Source organism: Capricornis sumatraensis, chromosome 21 (assembly GCF_032405125.1).
Source record: "Capricornis sumatraensis isolate serow.1 chromosome 21, serow.2, whole genome shotgun sequence".
Classification (NCBI taxonomy): Eukaryota; Metazoa; Chordata; class Mammalia; order Artiodactyla; family Bovidae; genus Capricornis; species Capricornis sumatraensis.
Genome location: NC_091089.1, coordinates 3093084 through 3120084, shown reverse-complemented (window position 1 = coordinate 3120084; position 27001 = coordinate 3093084). Strand labels below are relative to the sequence as shown.

The 27001-nt window shown below is 44.5% G+C and overlaps 2 protein-coding genes across 3 annotated transcripts; one reads left to right on the top strand and one right to left on the bottom strand.

Annotated features, from left to right (window-relative positions):
• Nucleotides 1-3177: 3177 nt before the first annotated feature.
• Nucleotides 3178-8688, top strand: HSBP1L1 (heat shock factor binding protein 1 like 1). Its single transcript, XM_068993535.1, has 4 exons — nucleotides 3178-3228; nucleotides 5098-5164; nucleotides 6119-6212; nucleotides 8508-8688. Exons 1-4 carry the CDS (start codon nucleotides 3178-3180, stop codon nucleotides 8530-8532), a joined length of 237 nt encoding a protein of 78 aa, XP_068849636.1. The 3' UTR covers nucleotides 8533-8688.
• Nucleotides 8689-16108: 7420 nt separating this feature from the next.
• On the bottom strand, nucleotides 16109-26911 carry TXNL4A (thioredoxin like 4A). 2 transcript variants are annotated; one of them, XM_068993746.1, is made up of 5 exons: nucleotides 26261-26378; nucleotides 24492-24552; nucleotides 24124-24193; nucleotides 20289-20392; nucleotides 16109-16484 (listed from the first exon to the last, which is right to left on the bottom strand). In XM_068993746.1, the coding sequence occupies exons 4-5, from the start codon at nucleotides 20330-20332 to the stop codon at nucleotides 16313-16315; spliced, it is 216 nt and encodes a 71-aa protein (XP_068849847.1). In that variant the 5' UTR covers nucleotides 20333-20392; nucleotides 24124-24193; nucleotides 24492-24552; nucleotides 26261-26378; the 3' UTR covers nucleotides 16109-16312. The 2 variants fall into 2 exon arrangements, with proteins under 2 accessions (XP_068849847.1, XP_068849846.1); XM_068993745.1 differs by lacking the exons at nucleotides 24124-24193; nucleotides 24492-24552 and adding an exon at nucleotides 26822-26911 and having other exon boundaries at nucleotides 26261-26428.
• Nucleotides 26912-27001: the final 90 nt, after the last annotated feature.

Sequence of the window (27001 nt, the reverse complement as noted above, 5' to 3'; positions counted from 1 at the left end):
CTGTGTCTTTGCACTGATCACTGGGGAAGGCTTTCTTATCTCTCCTTGCTATTCTTTGGAACTCTGCATTCAGATGGATATATCTTTCCCTTTCTCCTTTGCCTTTTGCTTGTCTTCTTTTCTCGGCTATTTGTAAGACTTCCTCAGACAACCATTTTGCCTTTTTGCATTTCTTCTTCTTGGGGATGGTTTTGATCACTGCCTTCTATACAATGTTATGAACCTCCGTCCATAGTTCCTCAGGCACTAATCCCTCAAGATCTAATCCCTTGAATCTATTTGTCATTTCCACTGTATAACTGTAAGGGATTTGATTTAGATCATATCTGAATGGCCTAGTGGTTTTCCTTACTTTCTTCAATTTAAGTCTGAATTTGGCAATAAGGAGTTCATGATCTGAGCCACAGCCAGCTCCTGGTCTTGTTTTTGCTGACTGTATAGAGCTTCTCCATCTTCAGCTGCAAAGAATATAATCAATCTGATTTCAGTATTGACCAACTGGTGATGTCCATGTGTAGAGTCATCTCTTGTGTTGGAAGAGGGTGTTTGCTATGACCAGTGAGTTGTCTTGGCAAAACTCTCCTAGCCTTTGCCCTGCTTCATTTTGTACTCCAAGGCCAAACTTGCCTGTCACTCCAGGTATCTCTTGATTTCCTACTTTTGCATTCCAGTCCCTATGATAAAAAGGACATCTTTTTTTGGTGTTAGTTCTAGAAGGTCTTTTGCAGGTCTTCATAGAACCTTTCAGCTTTGGCTTCTTCAGCCTTAGTGGTTGGGTCACATCGGTCACACCAATGTTCTCATCTCTCAGAGTTAGAATTCTAGCTTTCTGATTTAAAGTTTTGTTTTATATTTAGCTGCTGCTCTTGTGGTCTGTGTCTTTGATTCCATTGTGTACTTCTTGTGAGTGAAAGTGTTAGTCACTCAGTCATCCAACTCTTTGTGACCCCATGGGTTGTAGCCCACCAGGCTCCTCTGTCAATGGAATTGTCCAGGCAAGAATACTGGAGTAGATAGCCATTCCATTCTCCAGGGGATCTCCCTGACCCAGGGGTCGAACCTAGGTCTCCTGCATTGCAGGTAGATTCCTTACCACTGAGCAACCGGGGAAGCCCTGTGTACTTCTTAACCAGACTCTGTTTTCTTCCTCAGCCTGTCTTTGCACCAGTGAGGCATCGTCTAGTTTCTGCTGCTTCACAGCACACCTGAATACTCTCCTGTTGTAGATTTGTGAGATCAGCTTCATTAGAGAATTTTTCCCCTGAACCTAGTTCCTGGGATTTAATATCCTTAACAAAATGAGTTTTTGTTGAGTGATTCTCATTTCCATATTAATAAATTTGTGTTCCACAAAGGCAGAACCAAGAATTTGACCCCTTCTTAAGGAGTGTAGGTGCTAGATAGAGAATGACAGGTCCCATTTCTCCAGTAGAGATTGGATTCTCAGGGTTATCAGAGAGTTTCTGAGTAGGTTTCCACTGAACCACAGATTACAGTTGAAGAAAGAAAGAAACCCCTTAACTATGATGCAATCTCTCCCCTTCCCCCTCCACTTCCTGTCTTTATGGATCTGCCAGTCTGAACCTGTCCTGTGGGTGGAGTCTAACCACTCATCCTCTCGTGACTGGCTTCTCACTGAGCATCATGCTCCCCAGGTTCATCCACGCTGTGTCAGGGGTCAGGGATTTATTCCTTCTTATGCCTGAATTGTACTCCATCCTGAGGAGGGACTACATTTTGTTTATCCATTCGTCTGTTGGTGGACATCTGGCTATTTCCACCTGTTGACTATCATTAATAGTCAATAATGCTGCTATGAACTTTTCTGTACACGTTTTTGTGTGGATATATGCTGTCTTTTCCCTCGGGCACATAACCAGAGACAGAACTGAGGTTGTCTGGTGACTTTATGTTCAACCTTTTATGGACCTGCCCGACTGGCTGCACCAGGCACCTTGCTACCTGGGTGTGACACAGACTCTGCCACTCCTTGCCCACACCTGTCATTATCCTTTTGATTCACATTACACACAATGGGTGTGAAGTGGCTCCCCTGGTAGTTTTGATTTGCATTCTCCTGATGAAAGAGGATGTTGGGTTTCTTTGCATGCAAGGCTGTGCTTCAACACACATTCAGCAGCCAGATGTCACTGTGTGGTCACTCGGCCAAGACCCCTGGGGTGCTGGGGCACCCATACAGACACAGCCCTGCCTGCAGAGAGGTGCAGATGTGTAAACAAAGCAGGTACTTGCCACGCACAGGGTCCTGGGCCATCACCCATGAAGTGCCCCCCAAGCCACGATCCAGACAGGCCTGCAGGGCACAGAGGGAGAGAAGGCAGCAGTGACAACTTCTTTCCAGCTCCTCAAAAAATCAGAGCAGAGACTCAAGTGTTGCCCATTCTGCGTTGGTCACAGGACGGGACTATTCTTTCTTTCTTCTTTTTTTTTTTGGCCACCCTAGGAGGCTTGTGGGATCTTAGTTCCCTGACCAGTGATTGAACCTGGGCCCTTGGCAGTGAGAGCTTGGAGTCCTAATCACTGGACCACCAGGGAAATCCCAGAACAAAACTATTCTTAATCTTACAGTTGGGGGCAGAAATGGCAGAGGTTCAGGGAGAAGAGAGTCTCCTGGGTGGAAGATCACCAGGCGCAGGACCTCAGTGGGCTGCGGCCAGACCCCATCCTCGCCCCCACACCCCCACCCCGCCTCCAGGATCTCCCAGGAGGCAGGTGACAACACTGCTTGGTGAAAGGGTGAGTGCCAGGGGCTGGGGAGCTGGGAGGTGTTGTCCCCGGGCGCAGAGCCTGGGTTTGGGGCGAGGAGAAAGCTCAGGGAGCGGATGGCAGTCGTGGTCATACAACAACGCGGTGGTACCTGACGCCACTGCACCGTGCCTTAGAAACGTGTAAAACGGCAATTTCTATGCTGTGCATTCTCTGCCAGGATGGTCATTAAAAGGTCGTGCTCACTCTGGGCTCTGAAGCAATGAAAATAAACAGTGGCGCTGGGATAGGCCTGTCCGCCGAGATCCCGCCCCGCCCAGGCCGCCACCCGCGCGCCGCTCGGGTCTTGCTCCGCGATTCCCCGGCCATCGCCGCCGGGAGCCCAGGGCGGCTGAGCGGACCCCGCGGAGCGGCCGGCCGAGGACCAGCCCCGGTCCGCCGGCCGCAGACATGGACGCACGGGGCCCCGAAGCACCCGGAGGGCGCGCGCTGCGGGACGTGGTGAGTGGGGACCCTCCCGCGCCGAGCGCCCCTCCCGGACGGACGCCCCGCGCCCGAGGCTGGACCCCCTCACCCTCCACCCAGCCCGCAAGGCGCCACCACCCCACCCACCCCCAGCTGCTTCCCATTTGCAAAGGAGCTGCAGTGCCAGAGATGAGACGGCCCAGGGCTGCTGGTCTCATTAAGAAGATTTGGTTAGGTGTACACAATTGAATCCACGTTTTTCTGACCAAAAAAAAAAAAAAATCTGATTGACCTCCGGGAAGCGCTCCAGACAGAGGGTCTAGCTCCACACAGGAAAGGAGAGTCCAGGGGAGACCCGCTTCGGTGTTCTCGGCTCTAAAGCGGAGATAACACTGTGCGTGGAGGGAGTGTGTCCTGGACGGGGTGAGACTTCCACCTGGAAACTCAGGGCAGCCTGAGTATGCCCGCCTTCAGTCACAGGGATGGTGTTCCAGTTTGGCCCCCTAACAGGTTTCTGGAAACCCAGTCCCGCCGAACAAGCACCCAAGAGTGTAGGGGTGGCGTGCACCCACGCGGTGTGCTCTGGGGACCCTAGGAAAACTCCTTAAGAATTCTTTGAGAAGCCGAGGTTAGAGATTTTCTCCTATGCTATCTTCTGAACGTCTGTCTGATAGTTTGTTGCTTGTATTTAATGTCTGATGGCTTTGAGTTAATTGTTGTGGATGGTGTGCGGTAAGGGTCAGGCCTGCTTGTTTAGTTAGTTACCGTCTGGCTGTCACTGTTCCAGCTGTTGGTTGAAGCTGTTGGTTGATTTTCTTTACTCTTTGCGTGGGAAAGCCTTCACACCATGTGAAAAATCAACTAATGGTAGGGTACAGCCTCTGTGAAAAATAGTACGGGAGGTTCCTAGAACAGTAAAAACAGAATTACCATGTGATCCAGCAAGCCCACCCGGGGCATATATTCAGACAAAACTATAATTTAAAAAGACACATGAGCCCCTATCTTCACAGCATTATTCACAAAAGCCAAAACATGGAAACAACCTAAATATCCATTGACAGATGAATGGATAGAGAAGATGTGGTACATATATGTATGTGACGGAATACTGCTGCTGCTAAGTCGCTTCAGTCGTGTCCGACTCTGTGCGGCAGAGACGGCATAGAGGGCAGCCCAGCAGGCTCCCCCGTCCCTGGGGTTCTCCAGGCAAGAACACTGGAGTGGGTTGCCATTTCCTTCTCCAATGCATGAAAGTGAAAAGTGAAAGTGAAGTTGCTCAGTCGTGTCTGACGATTAGCAACCCCATGGACTACAGCCTACCAGGCTCCTCTGCCCATGGGATTTTCCAGGCAAGAGTACTGGAATGCTACTCAGTCATAAAAAAGGAATGAAGTAATGCCATTTGCAGCAACATGGTTGGACCTAGAGATGATCATACTGTGTGAAGTAAGTCAGACAAAGACAAACTTCATATGATATCACTTCTATGTAGAATCTAAAATAAGACACAGATGAACACATCTACAAAACAGTCTCGTAGACACAGAGAACAGGCTTGTGGTTGCCAAGGGTAGGGGGAGGTATGGGGTTCGCAGATGCAAACTATGACGTTTAGAATGGATAAACAAGGCCCTAATATACAGAATAGGGAACTGTATTCAATATCCTGCGACAAATCATAATGGAAAATAATATGAAAAAAATATATGTATAACTGAGTCACTTTGCTGTACAGCAGAGATTGGCATGACATTGTAAATCAACTGTACTTCAATTAAAAAAAAATTAGCTTCAAACAAGAAATCAACTCATTGTTTATAGGGACGGTTCCCCTTCCATGGTTCTTAGAATGCTCTGCATCACAGGTGAATATATATTCACTTGTCTTGTTCAATTTTTCAGGCAGAAAATCTATTTCAGGAACTTCAAGAACATTTTCAAGCTCTGACGGCAACATTAAACCTCAGAAATATCCTTTTCTGTTTCATAACAAATACTGCAATGCTTTTGGACTGTTGAACTGTTGGGGACTCTCTTCTGTTTTCTGCTGTTGGTGGATAATTGCTGACGCGGAGCTTCCTGGTGTTTCCATCTGTTCTTTTACAAAAGATCCTGATGTATTAATCACTACCCGAAGGTAATACTTCCTGCTTGACCAGCAATGCAGGGTGTTTATGTAAGGCAGGGATAAAACACAGGACATACATATAGTACATACTATCCAATGGGCTTTTCCAGCAGGCTTAAATAAATCTGGATGGTCTGCTCAGTAGCGTTTGTACTCCCTCAAACAGTCTGAACCCTGAACATGCACTGGGTAGGTCTCCAACCTAGGGATCTTTATAATGGCTCTCCTGGCCTTGTTTTGCTTTGTAACTTCAGCAGCTGACTATCTGGTTAGATGTGAATTCAATCAAAGTTAGGTAGACTGTTTGTTTCTGGTTGAAGAAAACCCAGAGAAAGGGACATTTGCCCTAAGACTTCCCCAAGTGAAGTCACGTCACACAATTAAACTCCTGCCTTAAAACGCCTGGGCATCATTTGCTGAGGGAACACTTTACTTGCAACTTTTGATCCTGTAGATGATAAAAATAAACAGTAGGAAATTGTTTTAAACAGAGGTAATTTTCATTGTATTTACATGCTGATTAGAGTTTGGTTAAAACACAGTTAAACATACCAGACAAGCTCACATCCTAGAATCCATGTGCAAAGAAAGGGAGCCAAGTTTTCAGAACTGGGCGCACAGTGCCAGGACTAACAGCAGCTCCAAGCCCGCGCAGGACACGGTTAGTGAGCACTGCCCTGAGGTGTTCGTGCCTTCGACTCCCTCCTTTCACCTGCACCACAGGGCATTGCCATCAGCCTTTGAGGGGCCGAGCTAGGTGCCTGTGTCCATATTCTGCTCTCCTTGACCTTGTACTGGAAGAAATGGGGGGTCGCATTGAAGACTTGCAGAAGAACGTGAATGACCTGATGGCCCAAGCTGGGATTGACAGTCCTGCTCAGAAACACAGGTGAGGCCTCCTAGGGCACTGATGTTCACCTGCCGCATGGCCTCTGCTTTCCTCTTGAACCTTTGCCCCGTATTTGCTCACTAAGGGAACTACTGCTTCTGCACTGCATGAAAAACCTCCAGGAGTGATTTTCAAAATTCACAAATGCTCTTTTCTAAGTTGAACAGAAACATTCTCTCATTGTTCCTTAAAAAGTGCACATTTAAAGGAAAAACCACTATTTAAATGTGGATTTTATTAAAGTACTTTTCACCTTCATCCCTCAAATTAGCCTTCAATCAAAACACAAGTCACAATGAGAGATTGGGAATGATGACTAGTGGCTTCTGTTTGAGACAGTACGTTCGTGGAACCATTTAAAAAGACACGGATGCATTAGGCTCTCCCCGTGGTTCATGAGCACTTCCTGAGGGTCCCACTCTACCCTTCAGAATGCAGGCATTTCTTTTCTGGTGGAATTTTGCTTCATTTTTTTTTTTTTTTTTACTATTTTATCTTTCACTTTCATTTTATTTTTATTGAAATTTTTATTGTATTTGATGTACAATATTATATGTACAGGTGTACATGTAATGTGTACAGTGCAGTGATTCACAATTGTTAAAGGTTAAACTCCATTTATAGTTATTATAAAATATTGGCTATATTTCCCAAGCTACAATGTATCTTTGTAGCTTATGTTATATAATAATTTGTACCTCTGAATTCCTTAACTGCCTCTTCCCTGCTCCCCTCTCCCCACTCACTTGTTCTCTATATCTGTGAGTCTGTATATTCACTAGTTTGTTATATTTTTTAGATTTCACACATATAAGTGATAACATATGGTATTTGTCTTTCTCTGTCTGACTTATTTCACTTAGCATAACGCCCTCCAATTCTATCCACGTTGCTGCCAATGGCAAGTCTTCTTTTTTATGACATGGTAACCATGTCTTCTTTATTCAGTCATCTGTTGGACACGTGGGTTGCTTCCCTATTTTGGCGACTGTAAATAATGCTGCAGTGATCATTTGGGTGCGTGTATCTTTTCCAATTAGTGTCTTTGTTTTTTCTGCACTTCTTCTTGAAGATGTAGATAAATGCTTGGCCTCAGGTCTTAGACTGAATGTGTTGTCTGTGTAACATACCTGGAGACACAAGCCTTATTTTATTAAGATACTCAAGCATGTTTTACTGACATAATATTCTGCTTCTGTGAGCACGCTCTAATTTTAGCTGAACAGGTAGATGTGGTCGCTTTCCTTGCTTTCATTTCTCTGTCAGTTGTTATCCCAAGTCAGTTGGCAGATCATCTGTGCTTACCCTGCTGAATCAGAGCAAGTTCACCTGTCAGTGACTTATTTATAAATTTCCACATCTGCTGTTCTGGTGGAAAAGATCGCTGGGATCTGTCCTGGACACACGAGCTGCAGGTCTGGGGGCGGGTGCTCCAGCTGTGTCTGCAGGATACTTGGCTCTACACAGGTTGGGGGCTGCCTCAGACGGACCCACCTGCCCTGGAACGCTGTCTTCCCTGCGGGTGCCGAGCACTATGTTCTCAGGGTGCGCTTCCCCGAGGGGGCCGGCGGCCAGGAACGTGGCCCCTTCTGTCACCACCCAGACGCCAGCGGACTGTTTTAAGTTTGGTCAGAACCCATCATAGGTTAGGCATCAAGTTAAATGGATAAGTAGGATCAAAACTTCACCTTTTCAATGCACATACAGCCATTATCTGAAGCAGCATGAGAGGTCAGCTAATGCCTTTTAAATCAAAGGAAGTACCTGAATAGGTCTAAATCTGTTTGGCTAAATCTGTGCTTTTTGCTTCTGCTGGGTCAGGGGTTCCTAACACAGGGGGCTTGCTGTGGATTTCAGGGGATTTGATAAGCACCTTAAACTTGTGTTCCTGCTGTGAGTAGGGGAGTCCATGACCCCCACAACTACTGTTTCACATTCTCCTGGCCCCCTCTCGGGTGCAGCATCTGAACACCCTTCTGTTGCAGGGAAGCAGGCAGGCAGTTGTTCCAGGAGAATGTCTTCACGCTGTTGATGCAAAGTAGTATTCTGCCATTGGAAGAGCAGGCACTGTTTATTTGCCTTAAATTGTGCATCCACACAAGTGTCTGACTCAAATGAGAATTGTTTAACATTCAGGTTTTCTATATACTGAATTTTTCCTGTATAAAACGGTTCTAGTAATTACAGGAAAGGAAGGTACATTTTTTTGTTGATAGTGTTGGATTCCAATTTATTTAACTGCATATTAACTGATATTTAAATTAATCATTACTTCTTTCCATTTTTTTCTTACAGACTTGAAGACAGAACAGTCATTTGAAAATATGAAAAAGTGAAAACTGTACTTTTTGAGTAGTAATTATATAACACAAGTTCTTATTTTTAGTATTTAAGAATTCATTAGTAAAATAAAAGATTAAAAGAACAAAGGCAGGGCAATAAGAATATAATCAGGCAAGAGATCGACCACTTAACAAAGATGGTTGTAAAATGACAGGACACACCTAACATTTGTGGATCATGGGAGAAAAGAATAAGATGTAACAGGTCAATTTTACCCCAGAATTAAGCTCTATATAGAACTTTCTTAAGAATATCATAAGCAGTTTTCTACAGAAGTTGCTTCTTCAACATCTTCATTCCAGTTCAGTAATTCCAGTCACATGATTCTGGGGAAGACTCATGTTCACCTGTCCAGTCCAAGCAGACCCTGATGGTATGTTCTCCAAACCAAAGGAAAACCAGAGAAGCAGTTGATGCAGGAGCTCTGGACCGCTTCCTAGGACACCCTTACCTGCCCCACCCCCACCCCCGCTGCCCCACGTAGAGGTCGTGACCAAAGAGGTGCACAAAGATTGCACCCATCTTTATCTTGTCAGTTAGAGGGGCTTTCAAATAATTGTCAATTCACCTATCTCTGAGCCAAAGTAAAAAAAGCTATGATCACCTAAAACAGGGTCCATTGTAGGCTCTCATTATAAAAAAATAACATTATCCCTGCATATAAAAGAAATCATACTCTTTATACAACTGAGTGACTTCACTTTCACGCATTGGAGAAGGAAATGGCAACCCACTCCAGTATTCTTGCCTGTAGAATCCCAGGGACAGGGGAGCCTGGTGGGCTGCCGTCTATGGGGTTGCACAGAGTTGGACACGACTGAAGTGACTTAGCAGCAGCAGCAGCAGCATACAAAAGTCAAAAGCACTCCTACAATTTAGAATTACACACTATCAATACTTTTTTCTATGCAGGCAATTTTACATAGTTCATCATATTGCTTGTAATTTAATATCCTGTTCTCATAAACACTTTTCCCCTTGTGAAAGTTTCATATACACTTTTGAACGGTTACTAATACTCTATTATGTGGCTGAAATAATTTAACCATCCCCTTAACCATTCCTTGGGGTTGAGATTATTTCTTACTTTCTGGCTAGTATGAGTTCCTTTAATGAGCATTGGCTATCCTCGAATTCTCTGCACATTTCTCTAGGGCCAGAAGTATGACCACAGGGCAAGCACACTGAGCAGAATGCATGTAAGAAAGGAAAGGTCATTTTATACCCTCAACAGTAATGCAAACCCAAAGTTTAAACCCAAAGTTTTTAAATTCAGTTTTCTTGGTGGTTTAAAATCATATTTCCATTTGATTATATGAAAGATTTCAAAGCATCTTAGGTGTAATTTTAAGTTTAGCAGAAACTAGAGAAAAATTACTTGAATTAAAATAAACCAAACAGATTTGCATCTCCATGAGTAATACAGAACATAATTTAAAGTCCAGGATTTTTAATAAATTAAGTAAGTAGGAAAGTAAGCTTCTGTTTAGTTATTAACTAAAATAAAACATAGACATTGTCAAAAATTTATTAACTTTGCAAAGAAAGTTCTCAGCTGATTCCCTTTTATTGGCTCATTTGGCCATTTAACATCTCAATTATTCACTCAAACCACAGATATCTATCTTTAAAGAGATTACTCGGGATTTTTTAATATCATATCTGTTTCAGTATCTTCCTAATACTTTTATGAAGAATTGCTAATTTCTAGCACCCTGTTACATATATTTAGAAAAAATCAGAATGTTTTCATAAGAAAAAGAGGGAAAATAGTAGACAGATTTATGTGTACTTAAATACTTATTCTAATCTAAATGGGATTAACACCACTTTAGTAGAAAGCAGTTTGTTCATTGAATACCTAAGTAAAATGGAGTTACTTCAATATAAAATCCTATATTCATGAATGTGTAATTTAAAACTTAACATAAAGTTATGAACTTGTGAAAATATAAAGCTTAATAATAGAGTTGAATCTATAAGGCAGAAGTGCTGAAAGTTTTAAATTCTTACATTTCATTCCTTTTTTACAATTGCCTTTATCTATCTCCATAGATTTTTAACTCTCTCCAAATCTCCTTTCAGCACCCCCGCCCAAGCTTTTTGGAAGTAAATTCCATCAACTCACCCCTCCTTCCCTAGCAGAGCCTCTGCAGCTGCTAGCTCGCCTTAACCACACCATATTTCCAGCCCCAGGGCCTCGTCCCACCACAGGGCCTGGTTCTGAGGTTCCTTCTGGACCGGAGTTACACACACACACACAGACACACATCCACACGTCAGCACTGCCTGTATCTGATCTCAGCTTGAACATGGTCTCCTGAGAGGTCCTTTCCCTGAATGCCTGTCTGGGTCTGATGTCCTTCATGCGGTCTCTGGCTGACTGTCACAGTTGTTATTTCACTTCTTTGTAATCATTTGAGTTTCCTCCACAAGGCAGCAACCGGTTTGATTTTGTTCACCTCAGCTGCTCAGGGCTGGCACCAGCCCTGGGACCCACGAGCTACTCAAACTTTTTTTTTAACTAATGAATGAATTTTGAGAGTTTCTAAATACTTTGCAATCTTTTCTATGATGCTTTTTGCCCACAGAGATGTGTGAGAGCTTGATCACTTTTTGACAAAACCAGAGGCCAGAGGGAAGACTGGGGACAACAGCAGTGACTGTAGGCTGGGGTGGTATGGGGAGGCAGCGCTGAGCTCCTGAGGGCACCGCGAGTGTTCTTTGTAAAACGTTGACGAAAAATGTAAAAATGCCAAAAAGAGTGCTAGGATCAGTTGGATTTAAAAATCATGTAGGAAAACTCTTCAAAATGATACCCACCTAAAGCAAGTCAAGGTCCCAGGCTGATCTTCAAGACCTCATATAGTCACAAGAAGTCTGAGGAGGTCTCGAATATACACCCTGAGTTTTAACTAAGCAACCCACGAAACCAAACTTCGAGTGTGGTTTTCAGAAACATCAGCAGTGCGATTTTCTAGGAGAGTTCTAGACAGTAGATGCTTTGATTCTGTCGGTGCCCGAGCTCTTCATCTCTTACCGGCTCGGCAGAGAGAGAACTGGGCAGTCTAGCCTATGGACACTTGGATGCCTACATAGCTGTTTGTAGTACTGTTTCAGATCTTTGTTGTGAATGTCTTAAACTATGTAAATAGCATCATAACCCAGTGTCCTTCTGTACCTAGTTTTCCATTCAGTGGTTTGAGATTTGCCTATGTTAATATGTATAGGTCTAGATGAATGTAACTAACTGCAATATGATAGTCCTGACTATTTGTCGTTTGTTTCCAAATAATGCTGCAATAAACTCTGCAGAGACATCACTTTGCCAACAAAGGTCTGTCTAGTCAAAGCTATGGTTTTTCAGTAGTCATGTATGGATGTGAGAGTTGGGCAATAAAGAAAGCTAAGCACCGAAGAATTGATGCTTTTGAACTGTGGTGTTGGAGAAGACTCTTGAGAGTCCCTTGGACTGCAAGGAGATCAAACCAGTCAATCCTAAAAGAAATCAGTCCTGAATATTCACTGGAAGGACTGATGCTGAAGCTGAAGCTTCAATACTTTGACCACCTGATGCGAAGAATTGACTCAGGGGAAAAAGACCCTGATGCTGGGAAAGAGTGAAGGCAGGAGGAGAAGGGGACGACAGAGGATGAGATGGTTGGATGGCATCCCCGACTTGATGGACATGAGTTGGAGCAAGCTCCAGGAGTTGGTGATGGATAGGGAAGACTGGCGTGTTGCAGTCCATGGGGTCGCAAAGAGTCGGACATGACTGAGCAACTGAACTGAACTGAATGCTGCAATACTCTTTCATGTCTCCTGTGTGTGTGCTTGTCTCTCTAGTTTACCTGACTGCTTATTCTATTACTGAATATATTCTGTACCTCCTAGGTTGGTTGCCTCTGTGTCAGCTGTCTTGTCTAATTGCTGGACTTTGCAATAAAACTCATCCTGGGAAGAATGGGAAACAGAAGTCTCTTTGTGCCCAGACAACCGGGGGGTATCATCACCTTTCTCTACTAGCTCATTTCAACTTGAAAAAGCAACATGCACAGCAATGAGGCAAGGTTTGATAGCCCTACAGATCTAGGTTTCGAATTAATGTCCTCTGCAATTAGTTGTGGTGGTGGTTTAGGCACTAGTTCGTGCTTGACTCAGGACCCCATGTACTGTAGCCCACCAGGCTTCTCTGTCCATAGAATTTTCCAGGCAAGAATACTGGAGTGGGTGAAAATGAAAGTGAAAGTCACTCAGTCGTGTCCAACTCTTTGTGACCCCATGGACTATACAGTCCATGGAATTCTCCAGGCCAGAATACTGGAGTGGGTAACCTTTCCCTTCAGGGGATCTTCCTGATCCAGGAGTTGGACTGGGGTCTCCTGCGTTGCAGGAGGACTCTTTACCAACTGAACTGGGGTGGGTAGGCAGCCACCTCCTTCTCTGAGGGATCCTCCAACCCAGGTATCGGACCTGGGCCTCCTGCACTGCAGGCAGAGTCTCTACTGACTGAACCACCAGGCAAGTCCAGTCAGTTGTAACTACGGGCAACTACGGTTTAGTTTCCCTCTCTGTAAACTGTCTACCTGGCAGGCGCTTGGAAGGATTTGAGAAATGACTTATAAGTTACTTGGTTAAGGGTGAGGTAGATGGTAATAAGATATAAGCTTAGTATTACAGTTAGTAAGCTTTTTACAATAAGATATAATCATAGAATAAAGAGGCCAAATCATAATTCAGTGATATTGTACTTACAAAGCACCAGTGAAAAGATAATTTTTAAAGCCAAATGTGAAGTTATTACAACTTGTAAATAAAACAAATTTATAATAGAGTAAATTTACAAACGTGAAGTACGATTTTTTGTTGTTGTTGTTAATAAAGCTTTATCAATGAGAGAGAATTCATATGCCATGCAATTCATCCAACTAAAGTATACAATTCAGTGATTTTTTCATATATTCACAGACATGTATATCCACCACAATTCTGCAAGATTTCCATCATCTTAAGAAGAAATCCTGTACCCATCAGCTGTCACTGCCCAATTTCCCCATCCTCCAGTCTTAAGCAAACACTAATTAGCTGTCTGTCTCTATGGATTTGCCCATTCTAGACCTCTCCTATAAATGGGATCACACACGACATAATAACCAGTTTCTTCTACTTATGTTAATGTTTTCCAAGTTCGGAGCCTACATCAGTACTTCGTTCCCTCTTATGACCGAGTGCTAGTCCGCTGCATGGATAGAGCACACTGTTCGATCCACTGGGGAGCTGACGGATGTTTGAGATGCCCGTCTTCGGCTCTTATGAAAAATGCTGCCATAAAAATACATGTTTGAATCTCTGAGATATATACCTAGGAGTGACTCTGATGGGTCAGATAGTAATTCCATGCCATATTTTTGAGGAATTTTGCCACACTGGTTTCCACAGTGACTGCACCACGGTCCCTTCCCATCAGCAGTGCATGTCACCCCGTTTCTCACATCCTTGTGAGCACTTGTAGTAACGGACTCTTGAATCTGTTCACACCCATTCTCATGGGTGTCAAGTGGCATCTCCTGGTGACTGATGACGGTGAGCATCTTTTCAGGTAATTACTGGCTAATGGTCTTGCTTGAATAAATGTCAGAAGTATACTATCAAATGTCTTTCATATGCCAGGTACTTAGGATCACATTTTTTTTTCTTTAGCATCTCATATGATACAGTATTATACTTTTTGGGGAAAATTAAAACTGGAGACATTAAACTGCATATTTGCATTTGAGTTTTATATCCATTTAAAAATTTTTTAAAAATATTTATTTGGCTGTACTGGGATCTTTAGTTACGGCATGCAAATTCTTAGATGCAGCATGTGGGATCTAGTTCCCTGACCAGGGATCAAACCTGAGCCCCCTGCATTGGGAGTGCAGAGTCTTAATCTCCAGATCACCAGGGAAGTTCCTATCAATTCAGTTCAGTCCAGTCACTCAGTTGTGTCCGACTCTTTGCGACCTCACGGACTGCAGCACGCCAGGCCTCCCTGTCCATCACCAGCTCCCGGACTTTACTCAAACTCATGTCCATTGAGTCAGTGATGCCATCCAACCATCTCATCCTCTGTCATCCCCTTCTCCTCCCACCTTCCATCTTTCCCAGCATCAGTCTTTCCCAATGAGTCAGTTCTTTGCATCAGGTGGCCAAAGTATTGAAGTTTCAGCTTCACCATCAGTCCTTCCAATGAATATTCAGGACAGATTTCCTTTAGGATGTACTGGTTGGATCTCCTTGCAGTCCAAGGGACTCTCAAGAGTATTCTCCAATACCATAGTTCAAAAGCATCAATTCTTCGGCACTCAGCTTTCTTTACAGTCCAACTCTCACATCCATAGATGACTACTGGAAAAATCATAGCCTTGACTAGACGGACCTTTGTTGGCAAAGTAATGCTGGCAAAAAAGTCCCTATATCCGTTTCTAAAACCACATACTTGTGTGTGTGTGGCTTTTTAAAAATTTCATTCTTTGGTAAGTACACTCATGTTTCATCAATGAGTCAATCTGATGAGGCAGTGAGCCTTTTCACAGCAGAGGGCCCCCAGGGAATGCTGTGACTGATCTGAGTACAAGAGGTGTCAGACAGCAGACGCTACCATCCTCTTCACACGGGAGAGCACTTGCCCAAGGTCCTCAGTAAGCGACAGAGGATGGCTGTGAAGCCAGGTGTGGGCTCCAGGTGTGCTCCCCGGAGTTCCCTGTGCTCCTCCCCGCCAGGCGTCCACTCTCGTAGTCTGTGCACTGAGATGTGCCCGGGAAGATCCCAACTAACAAATGCTGCTTGGGTAAGCACTATAGGAGAGGAACCTGAGACTGTGATGAGGAAAGTAGCTACACAGATTGAAGGGTCTGGTTTCCACATAAAATACAGTATATGTACGCACATTAGATTTGATCTTAGCAAGTATAACAATCAGCTCTTAGTCTAAAGGGAAGACTGCAAAAATCATTATTTTATCGTACTGCTTTTATAACCAGAATAAAATGTAATTTTTCATTAAGGGCGTTCCTGAACTCAAGCCTTTGGTTCTATTGAGGGTTCAGCTGTGTCCCTGACAATTCCTGTGCTCGAAGTCCTCACCCCTGGACCTCAGAATGTGTCCTGATGGAGATGGGACTGCTGCAGACATCACGAGTGGAGATGGTCGTGCTGGAGCAGGGCGGCCCTCACCCAGTGGGACATCTGAACAGACATGCATACAGGGAGAACACTGCGTAGGATGAAGGCTGGGACTGCGGTGAAGCATCACCAGCCAAGGGACAGTTAAGATGCCAGAAACCACCAGAGCCAGGAGAGGGGTGGGAACAGACTCCCCGTCAGGCCCCGGAGGACCAGCCTGACAGCTGGATCTGACTCTAGCCTCTGGCACCATGAGACACACTGAGCCTCACTCAATGGTAAAGAGTCAATTCTTGACTACCAAAATCATTAATCTATACACTAAGTTTCTTAGTAAATAAATAATTTTGACCATCCCCATCACTGTGTATTTTATTTATTTCAGTTAGATATTTACAGATATTTGCTGATACAAAAATACAGTGACCAGGCAGACTGAAAGGCAAGGCAATGCCACCCACACTGCAAAACCCTCCAGCTCCTTAAGCTCCATGTACTTTGCCAAACACTTTCTCAAAGGCTTTAAATAGTCGAAAATACTTCCACATGAGAATGACCCCAGGGCACCATGTGCACTGGGTGGGCCGGGCTCAGTATCTGTACTTGGTGGAGTAGTCCTTCGGAGACACGACCAGCCCACGGCCCTTGCGGGCCCCCCGGTACACCGTCTCGATGATGTCGATCATCTCCTGCTTGTCCTCCATGGCCCAGTTGATCTTGTTGTTGTTGCCGGTGCCCAGATCGATCATGATGTGCTTGTTCCTGTAAGAGGGAAGGGGTCAGTGCTCACAAGAATCCCTCTGAAAAAGAACCACACGGAAACATGCCTTACATCCCCACCTCCATCACAGGCTCTTGTCAAACATCAGCACAATCAAGAGGATCCACCATGGTTCAGAAGAAGACTAGAAACCATCTAAATACTGTTAAGAAAGACATGTGTTCCTTCTGTGTGCTCTGTAATTCCTTAGCACAAATCACCTACAGGGCAATCAAGGGTCGAAGGACACAGCCTCAGTCACCTGGTAAGCCAAACAGTTTTCCAGGGGGTTGTAGTAACTTACCTGAAAAAGCAATGTGTGAGTTTTTCATGGTGTTCTTATGAACGCTTAGTGTAAATGTTACTGAAAGTCCTATTGACTGTGAAGTGAATGACATTTTGCATTTCTTGATTCTCCATAGATGGCTCTTTCAAGAAGCTACTTTTTAAAATGAATTTATATATGCACTTCATGAAATAAAGATATTAACCCTTGTTGTACCAGCTGTACTAAAGGTTATCGATTTAACTTTCTGTTTTTGAGAGGCTATGGGTCTGGCTGCCAGCTGTTGTTTCCTGTCGTGGGCTCCACCTGGGGCTGCAGAGAGGTCTCCTTCCAGTCAGAGCGAGCGTCCAGGAGGCAAGCTGGACGTCACTCTCCTGCTGCAAAAACTCGCTTCCAGGAGTCACACTGGCCCAGGAAACCGGGCGTCTGGGCCTGGCCCTGCCCTCCCTTCCACACCTGCCACTCCCCACCTCGACCTGTGACACCCATGTCTTTGCAGGTCCCCAGATGTGTGGGCCGTTCTGCCCTGTGCCCCTGCCGGGCTCACGCCGAACTTACTCAGCAACCTCTACACACTCCCTGCCGCCCGATGACAACCAGTATTTGTGCCTCTGCAAATGTCTGCTGCAATACCGTGACTTAGGAAAAATATATATGTGGTCACTCAAAAGATATACTCTCCTATGGATTTGGTTTTATCCACAGTTCCTGGCTCAATACTGCCAAAACCTTTGGAATTGTCTGCAGTAAGAGTGATGGGATATTTGGACTCTGGTCCTCAGTTCCTGAAGGCACTTCACGGCCATAAAGCTGAAACAGATGCCTTGCTATTCCTAGGCACCTCTTCTGTTACAAGGGAGTTCATGTTAACGAAGGCCACTTCTAGATCCTACGACTGCTTGCGGGTGAGGGGAAGCCCCTCCCACTGGCACGCACACATGCTGTCACCTGCCACTTCTCCCTGGTTTCCGGTGCTATCTGCTCTGCTGTTGCCATCGGAGGATGTTCTGTGACAGCAGGCACCCTGTCTGATCTGATTCAGGTCCCAGCATAGACATAAAACTGAGCAAGACTTATGTGTATACATATTTGGTGAATAAATTAACTAAAATTGTAACTACTTGTCTTAGAATTCTGGGTTGCAGGAACAGCAGAAGGCTTTGTCTCCTTTTCTGAGCACAGCATCAGTTCTAAAATATCAAAATACACACCCAGCCCCAGCACTACTCAACCTCTTTCCCCAGCAAGGCATCTCCTGCCCCTCAAGGCTGGTCACACGCGGTGGAAGGCAGGATCCAAGATGGGAGGACTTTGGGAGAATTCTGAGGGGCAGACAGAAAAGACCCAGACTGCCTTCAACAGCCTGTCACTAGGAACATGGGCTAGGAGGAAGTGGGGATGCGTTACAGGGAGAAGAGGATGCCTGCGACACTCCAAAGTGACGGACGCAGATACCAGCTGAGGACACCTAAGTGTCCAAAAGGCGCTGTCAAGTTTCGTGCTGCTTACAGTAAAACGAGACGAGAGACAAACTGGTGTAAGATCTGTGAACCAGAAAAATTTCTCGGCCTCTCCAGATAGCAGAAGGTGCTGAAATCCAGAAACAGCTGCTCAACTCTTGACAAAGAGGCCACACAACCTTCTGCGGAAACTTAGGGAAGACCTAAAGTCAGAGTGTCCAGTCACAGGACAGGCTCTTCCCTGAGGAAACAGCTATTGGGCACAGGGCACCCCAGAGCCCAGGACAGGAACCCTACTTGCTCAGGCTGAAAGGGAAGAGCATGCAGTGAGAAGAGCTGACACAACCCCAAAATGCTGCTGGCAGGAAGCAGTTGAAAAATGAACCAGCTGCAAACAGCCTTCACGAAAAGGCAAAAAATAAAAACCTGCATTGGGCCAGGAGGATGACCCAGTGCTGCACCAGAGCTCCTCCTCCCCAGGTCCCTCCTCCCCATCTTCCGTCCTTGTGAGCCCAGAAGACTGTTTTTCAGGACTGTCCACACTGCGTCCTGGAGGAGGCGCCACAGATAAGGAGCAACCTCCAAAGCTGGCCAGAGAAGCCTCATTCACACCCGATTCTGCAACGGGAGCCGAGGGTGGGGACCTCGGCAGGGGCATGAAGCTCTGCAGCCAGGGTGGGCCTGGCCTGGCACGCTGCAGTGCACAGAACCCAAAAAAGAGCCCCTACCTCCCACCTGAACCCCCGGAACTGGGCTGCAACGCGACCACGCCCATCATCTGGTACCTGATACCGCACAGGGGGATCTGCAGCTATTTCCATGGTTACTCATTGGTTGATTTTAAAATAAGGGGATTCTCCTGGTTAAGGGGTTCATCTAATCCAATCACACGTGCCCTCTGAAAGCAGAACAGGATGTTGGGAGCAGCTTATGAAAATAACTCAATTCATTGCTCAGGGTTTCAAAGATAGAGGAGCCTCTAGGAGCAGAGAGGGTCCCAGCAGAAACAGACCTCAGACCTGTGACCACCGGAAGCTGGATCCAACCAATAGCGCCCCCTGAGCCAAGTGGATTCTTCCCTGACCGACAGCCTAGATGGGAGCCTACCGTGACTCTGGCCTTCGGAGACCTCACGTCAGAACCCTGAGCCTGCCTGGACTCTGACCTACAGACCACCACACAGAACAGAGAGTGAGTACACACCCTGCACACCCCAGCCAGACTTCCTCACTCACTAGGAAGCTCTGCTTCTAGAGCTGGCCTAGTGTTTATACTGCTACTTACTAACTTCTGGAGTAACATAAGAAATTCTGACAGGCAAGTAAAAACAGTGTCATATGGTGATTTCTTTCCAAATTAAACCTCCACAACAGAAATTTTTTTTCCACTCATGCTGTTACTTAACTTTATTACAGAAAAAGCAAAAACCGTGTTTATATCTGCATCAGACTCCTGTGTCTAACCAGTAGCTACTCTGCATTCTCTTTTCATGCAAAGTTTGTATATCATAGGTGTAAATTCATTCAAGGTGATCAGAGAGATTCTATTACTTGAGCCAATGATATTGACTAGGGTCCACAAAAGAATTTTTCAGCTGATAAAAGATCTTTTTATAAGATGTATTTATAAACAAACTAAAGAAGTACAGGTTTCCCTCTTGGATATCACAAAAGGATGCTAAACAGTCAGTAATATATTTAAAAACTGAGTTATTGTAAACACATTTTTCAATTTAAAAAGTGAGTTACTGTAAACACATTTTTCATCAACAGATTAAATTTAAAGGTATCTTAAATGTCAAAAAGAATGTCCTCCATTTAATTACACTTCACCTAGGTTCCTGGGCAGTTATTTCAAAAGGGTAATTTGTTACTGAGTAAATGGTAAAACTGGAATTGTTACTTTGAAAATTATTTAAAAGATCACATTGATTGCCTGGTGATACAAACTGTATTATGATATGACCACATTACGACTTCCTTCTAAAGATATCTTGATTGCATTAAATGCCCAGACCATCTTTTCAATTTAAATAACAACTTTAAGATAAGTGAACATACCTGAAGAAAAACATGACAGTACACGGATCATATAACTCATACATTTTGTTGAAGTCAGGTACTTCTGTAATATCCACAAGATAAATAACTGCAAAATTTTTAACCTAAAAGTAAAGGAGATTGAGGGAGGGAAAGAACTGAAATAACAAATCAACTTTTTTTCTGTAAAAGCACATTAAAAAACAAAAACAAGAGAATCTGTATATAACAGGACAATTTTCAAACTAGCTCTGCAACAGGTTTTCCCAGGAGAGTTGCCATGTGGACATCACTTCACTAGCATCACAGTCCTGAGCAACTGTCCATTAGCACGCTTAACATTTTCCAGACAGCAAGTTATGAGAGTCCTGCAGGAAAAGTCCACAGACACATCATTCATGCTGCTCCAGTAAAATGCTACATAAACTTTTACAAACATTTAATTGTATGTAGCAAACAAATGCTTTAAAATATACCCCTGGAATTCAGCCACACATTCCCCTCTAACTTAGGTCTGGACACCTGCACATACTAAGGGCCTAACAACTCAAATCATATTGTAGGTAACAAATATTCTTTAATTTCTTCCTTAATTGCAAGTCCATCACAGAACATTTAGAAAACCCAGAAAACCATAAATAAAATTACATCCAATCCCAACACCCAGAATTAATTGCTGAGAACATATTTTTACTATATTCTTTCCCACTTTTTCTGGTCTATATGTTTATGCTGTTCTAATAAAATGTGATCATATGGTGATCACACTACAATATTTTGTATCTCACTTTAATTATGAGTGTCCTCATATAAACTGTATACTGTATATAAGAAAGCAATCAAAACTTTATGGCTACTTAACATTCATCAAATGGCTATGCCATTATTTTACCATTCTTCTGTTATTTTTTAAAATTTTTCATGAATATAAATAAAATTTCATTCATACCAATTATTCACATATGAACATTATTACCCTTAAATTTATATACATATTTCATTATTTCTTAAGGATAAACACCTAAAATAGAATCTTCAGAATAAAGGACATGACATTTTGAACGCTCCTTATGATTTCTGTCTCAGTGCCTTTTAGAAAGCTTTTATCAACTTAAAATACTGCGGGTTGAATTATGTATGTCCTTTTACCCCAACAAGAAAACAAACTGAACCCCTGAGCCCTCGTTCTCAGAAGGTGGCCTGACCTGGGAACAGGGTGCCTGCTGAGCTCATCAGCGAAGGTCAAAAGAGGTCATACTGGAGTCCGAGCTGTGATCCAACCCGGCTGGTTGAAACAAGCCAAGGGAGAACACAAACATGCCAACTGAACCCAGAGGGCTAGGGAAGGCACCTAGAAGTCGAGGAGTACCCCAGGAGGGGAGACACCAGGATGGGGAGAACAGCAGGGACTTTCCCGAGGGAGCATGTCCTGCTGACACACCAGCCTCGGACTTCTGACCCTCAAGCTATGAGACAACACATTTCTCTTGTTTTAATCTGCCCAATTTGTGATGCTTTGTTACGGCAGCCCCAGGAACTGCACAGAAAATGCACATTTCTTCCTCCAAACTAACTCTAAAAACCTGACTGTAATTTACCAGTGAAATAGCATGGGATATGGTTTAATACTACAATACAAAAACTGAGGGATTAAATGGTACAAGACTGACAGAATACTGGTAACTGCGACAAGTATTAAGTATTAGGTATTAAGTCCACTATGCTCTACTCTCTATTTTTGGGAATATTAAGAAATATTGACTATGGACATTAAACCACCACCTTCCACAAAAAGGAGGGAAGGAAGTTTACATTCACAAGCATCCCTTTTGCTGACAGACGTCAGTGCCAAGGTAGGGGAAGAAAAGCAGTCTCTCCGAGCCTCTCCCACATCCTCTCTTCCTGGTGAATGGAGAGAACACACCTGCAGAAGGCAGAGAGCGAGCTGAGCCCCACGGGGTCACATGCACACACGGATGGAGGACTGCTGGGAGCAGCCACGCGCTCCGCTGCATGACTGCCTCCTGGCAAAAGTTACCCTTTGGTTTATAAGTTCTGGTGGCTGTGGTTTAGTTGCTAAGTCGTGTCCGACCCTTGCAACCCCAAGGACCATAGCCTGCCAGGCTCCTCTGTCCATGGGATTCTCCAGGCAAGAGTACCGGAGTGGGTTGCCATTTCCTTCTCCAGGGGATCTTCCTGACCCAGGAAACAAACCTAGGTTTCCTGCCTTTCATAAGTCCTGCCTGCATCTAGTTTTACTAAGCAGAGATATTTTACTTCTTCTCTCATTTAAAAAAAAATACTACAATGTAAAAGTTAGGTATTAACATCACAGTATAACCAAACACACACACACACACACACACACACACACGCATAGCTTCCTAAAGCATAAAATGACAACTCAATGATGTACAATTTTCACGCTGCGAATGTTGGTTTTTATGTTGAGACCCTTAAAAAAGGTCTTATTTTCTTTTGCCTCCAATGATGAGTAAGAAAACCATAGCTCATTCAGAAGTCAAAAAACAAATGACACTACTGGCCTTCATCATCTCTTCCTTCCACATAAATCCCATCATGATAGACGTGAAGCCTCACAAGGCTGGGAACCACATCTGCTGTCTTTTCTGGTGGTCCTCGAGCCAACCAGGATGTGACATACCCAGGGCACCAGTAAGTATCACTAGCTGAATGAACGAACTTCAGAAATACACATATATTTCAAAACTCAGAAAATGTTTTATTGTCACTATGGACTTAATTACATAATCCTGAGTTCAAACAGACCTGCCTTAAAAGACAGTCTGTTCTTCCTAGAGGAGGTTACCTGACAGGTCCTCTAGCCCTGCAGCACCAGTTGGCCTCTCTCTCACACAGTGACAGTGCAGTTCCACAGTCCTGCACACCACTCAATGCCACTCACGCATGTCACTAAGACTGAAGGCTGTCAGTGTTGCCTTCTACTTTCTCTATGAAGCTCCCCCATTAGCTAAGAACCCACCTAAAATTCTGGACAAATGTTCTTGACCATTGTTACCAGGTATTTTTGAATATCAATTTTTACATTTTTAGATAGTTCCTTTCAAAGCCATCAAAAAACTGCATGATAACTTCCTTTTCTCAAACTATTATTTGCCCTGATTGGTTACTGGTTCCTTAGTTGAGCATAAATTTCTGCAGATTCAACCTACTTTATGACATGTTTAAGAAAGAGCCCCGGAAGTCATTCCTAAATAATTCCACGAATACATTCACCTTATATACAAATTAGAAGGTCTGACTATGAGATAGTATCACTGAGGTTTTGCATATTTTAAATTCTACTTGTATGAACTCTTTAAACATACAAGAATTAAACATCCCATTTATGCTTACTCATAATGGGACTTGGTCACAGTGCTGGGAAAGTACAATCCCCCAAAATGGCAAGACAAAAATAGTCTTACCTTGAAGCTGTGCATAAAATCACGCACTAATCAGAAAACTTAATTTTTTAAATATTTATTTTTATTTATTTTGCTGCACCAGGTCTTAGTTGTGGCACGTGGGATCTTTAGTTGTGGCACATGGGAGCTAGTTCCCTGACCAGGGATTGAATCTGGGCCCCCTGCTTTGGGAGCCTGGGGTCGGGGCCACTGGACCACAGGGAAGTCCTGGAAACTTTATTTTGATAATAATTCTACCAAACTGCAGACATCTGTAAAATCTTTCAACATATCTCTATGTTTTCAGTACAGCTCAAAACTAATCCAGCATGAGGTGGGGTTGGGGCTGCTGAAGCAGTCAGTCAATAAAACACATTCCAGGAGAATAGTATAATCAAGTCCAGCCTCAATGTTGGAATTTTACTCACTTTAAAACAGCTGGGGTATCCAAACAGAGCTCGTAACAAGATGAGGAAGATCTCCCATTATCTGCCATTTCTGCAGAGGGAGATAGACAGTTAAATTGTTCTTTATACTAAAACCTTAAATTTCAAAAATTCCTGTTGAATGTCCCCAAAAAGGGCTTCCAAAATTATAAACTCATATTCTGCCCTTATACTAAGCAGAAAATAGAACATTAACAGTTGTGTAACGCATTTCAAGTTTGCATTTTTAAAGACTATACTATTACATAGTATTAGAAGTTTATTAAAATAGAAATCGGGATAAAAGAAAAAGAATAACTTAAAAGACTAGAGAAAAATACTCCAAGTGAGCCCAATTAAACTGTTCTTACCAACAGGTTCCATTCCAAAAAGAGCCACCTGCTAGCAGTACAGCAATCTGGTCTCTGACCGCTACACAGGGATTAGAAAAGAACAATTCTGGTAAAAGTCCCTAAAAACTTACACTGACACAAAATCTGTCTCCTAGCTAAGAGTATCTTGCTGAGTTTTGCTCAGATATGAACAGCAAACAACCCTCACGCCTCTGCCATCCTAGCCTCGTGCTGAGGGCCACCGGGTCTGGACACCCCCTGATGCTTACTCGCCACCTGCAAGGCAGAACCCAGAACACACACCTAAGTTACGTCAGCGTCCACACAGCAGTGATTCAATTACTGAAACAGGGTCTTCATCCATCATCACTGACTTCTGCAGTCTCTGCCCTTAACCACTGTGGCTCAAGCCATGGGGAAATGACTTCTGGGTACCACCTCACTCCTGACCTCTGACCTGACAGGGAGGACCCGACTGGCAGAACCCTGCTCTCCTGAGTTTCCCAGGCATCTCTTCAAGCTCCCTCAACGCCTTTCTGTCCAAGAGGAAGAGGAGGGTAAAGTTATCACCACAGACTCCTGCTCTGACTTGGATCTCCTTGAAGGGATTCAGAATTCCTGGGGGAGCTTCTGGACCTCATCTCAGATCTCCAGTATCAGACTCTCTGAGATGCACTTTCGGTGACAGACACAGAAGGATAGTCCCTAACGTTCAGAGTGCCATCACCCCTACCTCACTCTTCCTGTCCTACCAAAGAGGAGACAGTGAAAATTACTGATGGCAGGTCAGACTACTTTTCAATTCCTAAATACAAACTATATCCTTACACTTGTTACTCTTTACTCACAGGAGTTATTTTAATCCAGCCCATACTAGCATATCTTACTCCTGTGAAATAAATGATGGCTTCAATGTTTCCCTTATTTTTATACTCTTTAATAAAATGAATAACCTCTCAAATTAACATTGAATATTAAACTTTTTATTAATACCCTAATATTTTTGCCTCTTGCCCTATTACTACAGTTGCAAAAATCTAAATCAAATTTACCTTAAAATACCCATGAGACAATTACAGAAAGAGAATTAAGCCCTAGTTACTCAACAGTACCCTACAATTGCTCTTTATTGTCAGCAAAGGGCCACAGACAACCCCCTGTACTAAATTTAAGGATTAGGAAAACTAGTTCTAACATTACAGTTCTACTTTTTCCCAATGTTTCCTACACTGGAATCACTCTAAGCTATAAATCAAGTCACTTACAAAGAGCACCCTGGGGTAAAGAAGGGACTCAAAGAAAAAAGGGAATTTACTATGTTGTTACTGTAGATGTTCTGCTCAATACATACAACAAATAAACACGGTACCAAAAAAAAGTCAAGTTTTTTAAACTAAGCCATTCAAAGTAAGCTCCTACACTCAGCCAAATGCTGCAAACCTGTTTTGCTCCTGGCACTATCGATGTAAAGTTTTGAAAACACCTATGAGTTAAAATCCCTATAAATTAATAAGAATCACTTCTTCAGGGAGAGACATCATGAACCTCTTAAAAATTTGAGAATCTATGGAAACTTCTGCCAGTAAGGATATAAGCTATTCTGACCAATTTCAAGGAGCCCATCCTCATACTCCAAGGTATGTCTGTACTTCTGTGAATCCTACTGCTTCTCTTTAACCGGTGAACTGGCTGTACTTTTAATTCTTACCGGCAGAACAACAGCAATCCAACAGGATGCAAACACCAAACCCGGCGGCAGGACGTGACGGGAGGTGTGGCTGCTTTACCTTTTCAGCAATGCTGTACAGAACCTCATCCATCTTCATGCAAGTAGGGTCCCAGTCGTGCCCAAATCGAATGACGACCACGCGGTCTTCTTCCGAAAGGATGGCCTGATCAACCTGCCAGCCATTGTGCAGGTGCGGGAGCATGTACGACATCTTGAGCCGACGGGTCTGCGGGGGAGTGGAGGGAAATCACCGGCCAGTTCCTCCCAGCCCCCCCATGGCACACCCACGGGACCCCCCGCCCCACGGAGCCTCACCACGGAGCCCCCTCACCGGGTGTCACCCTGCGGGGCCCCCACCCCACGGAGCCTCACCACGGAGCCCACGGAGCCTCACCACGGAGCCTCACCATGGAGCCCTCGGCTCACGGGGGCTCACCCCGAGGGGCAGTCGACGCGCCGCCGGCAGGGCCAGGCCCGCGTCTACCAAGTTCCGACCCCGATCCCGCCACAGGAACGCCACTGCCCCCCGGCCAAGAAACCAAGGCGAGGGGACCCCTGGAAGCGCACACCCGCGCATCACTCGCCGCCCCCTCCCCACCGTCTCCAGCCGCGCACGCACCTCTGCCCACACCGAGCCCTCCGCTCAGCAGTCCTTCCGGGCGCGGAGCGCTCCCACAGGCCGTGAGCGCCGGCGAGTGAGCCCGCCCGCCCACAGAGCGTGAGCGCCGGCGAGTGCGTGCGCGCGCCCGCAGAGCGTGTGCGCCGGCGAGTGCGTGCGCGCGCCCGGGCCGGGCAGGGG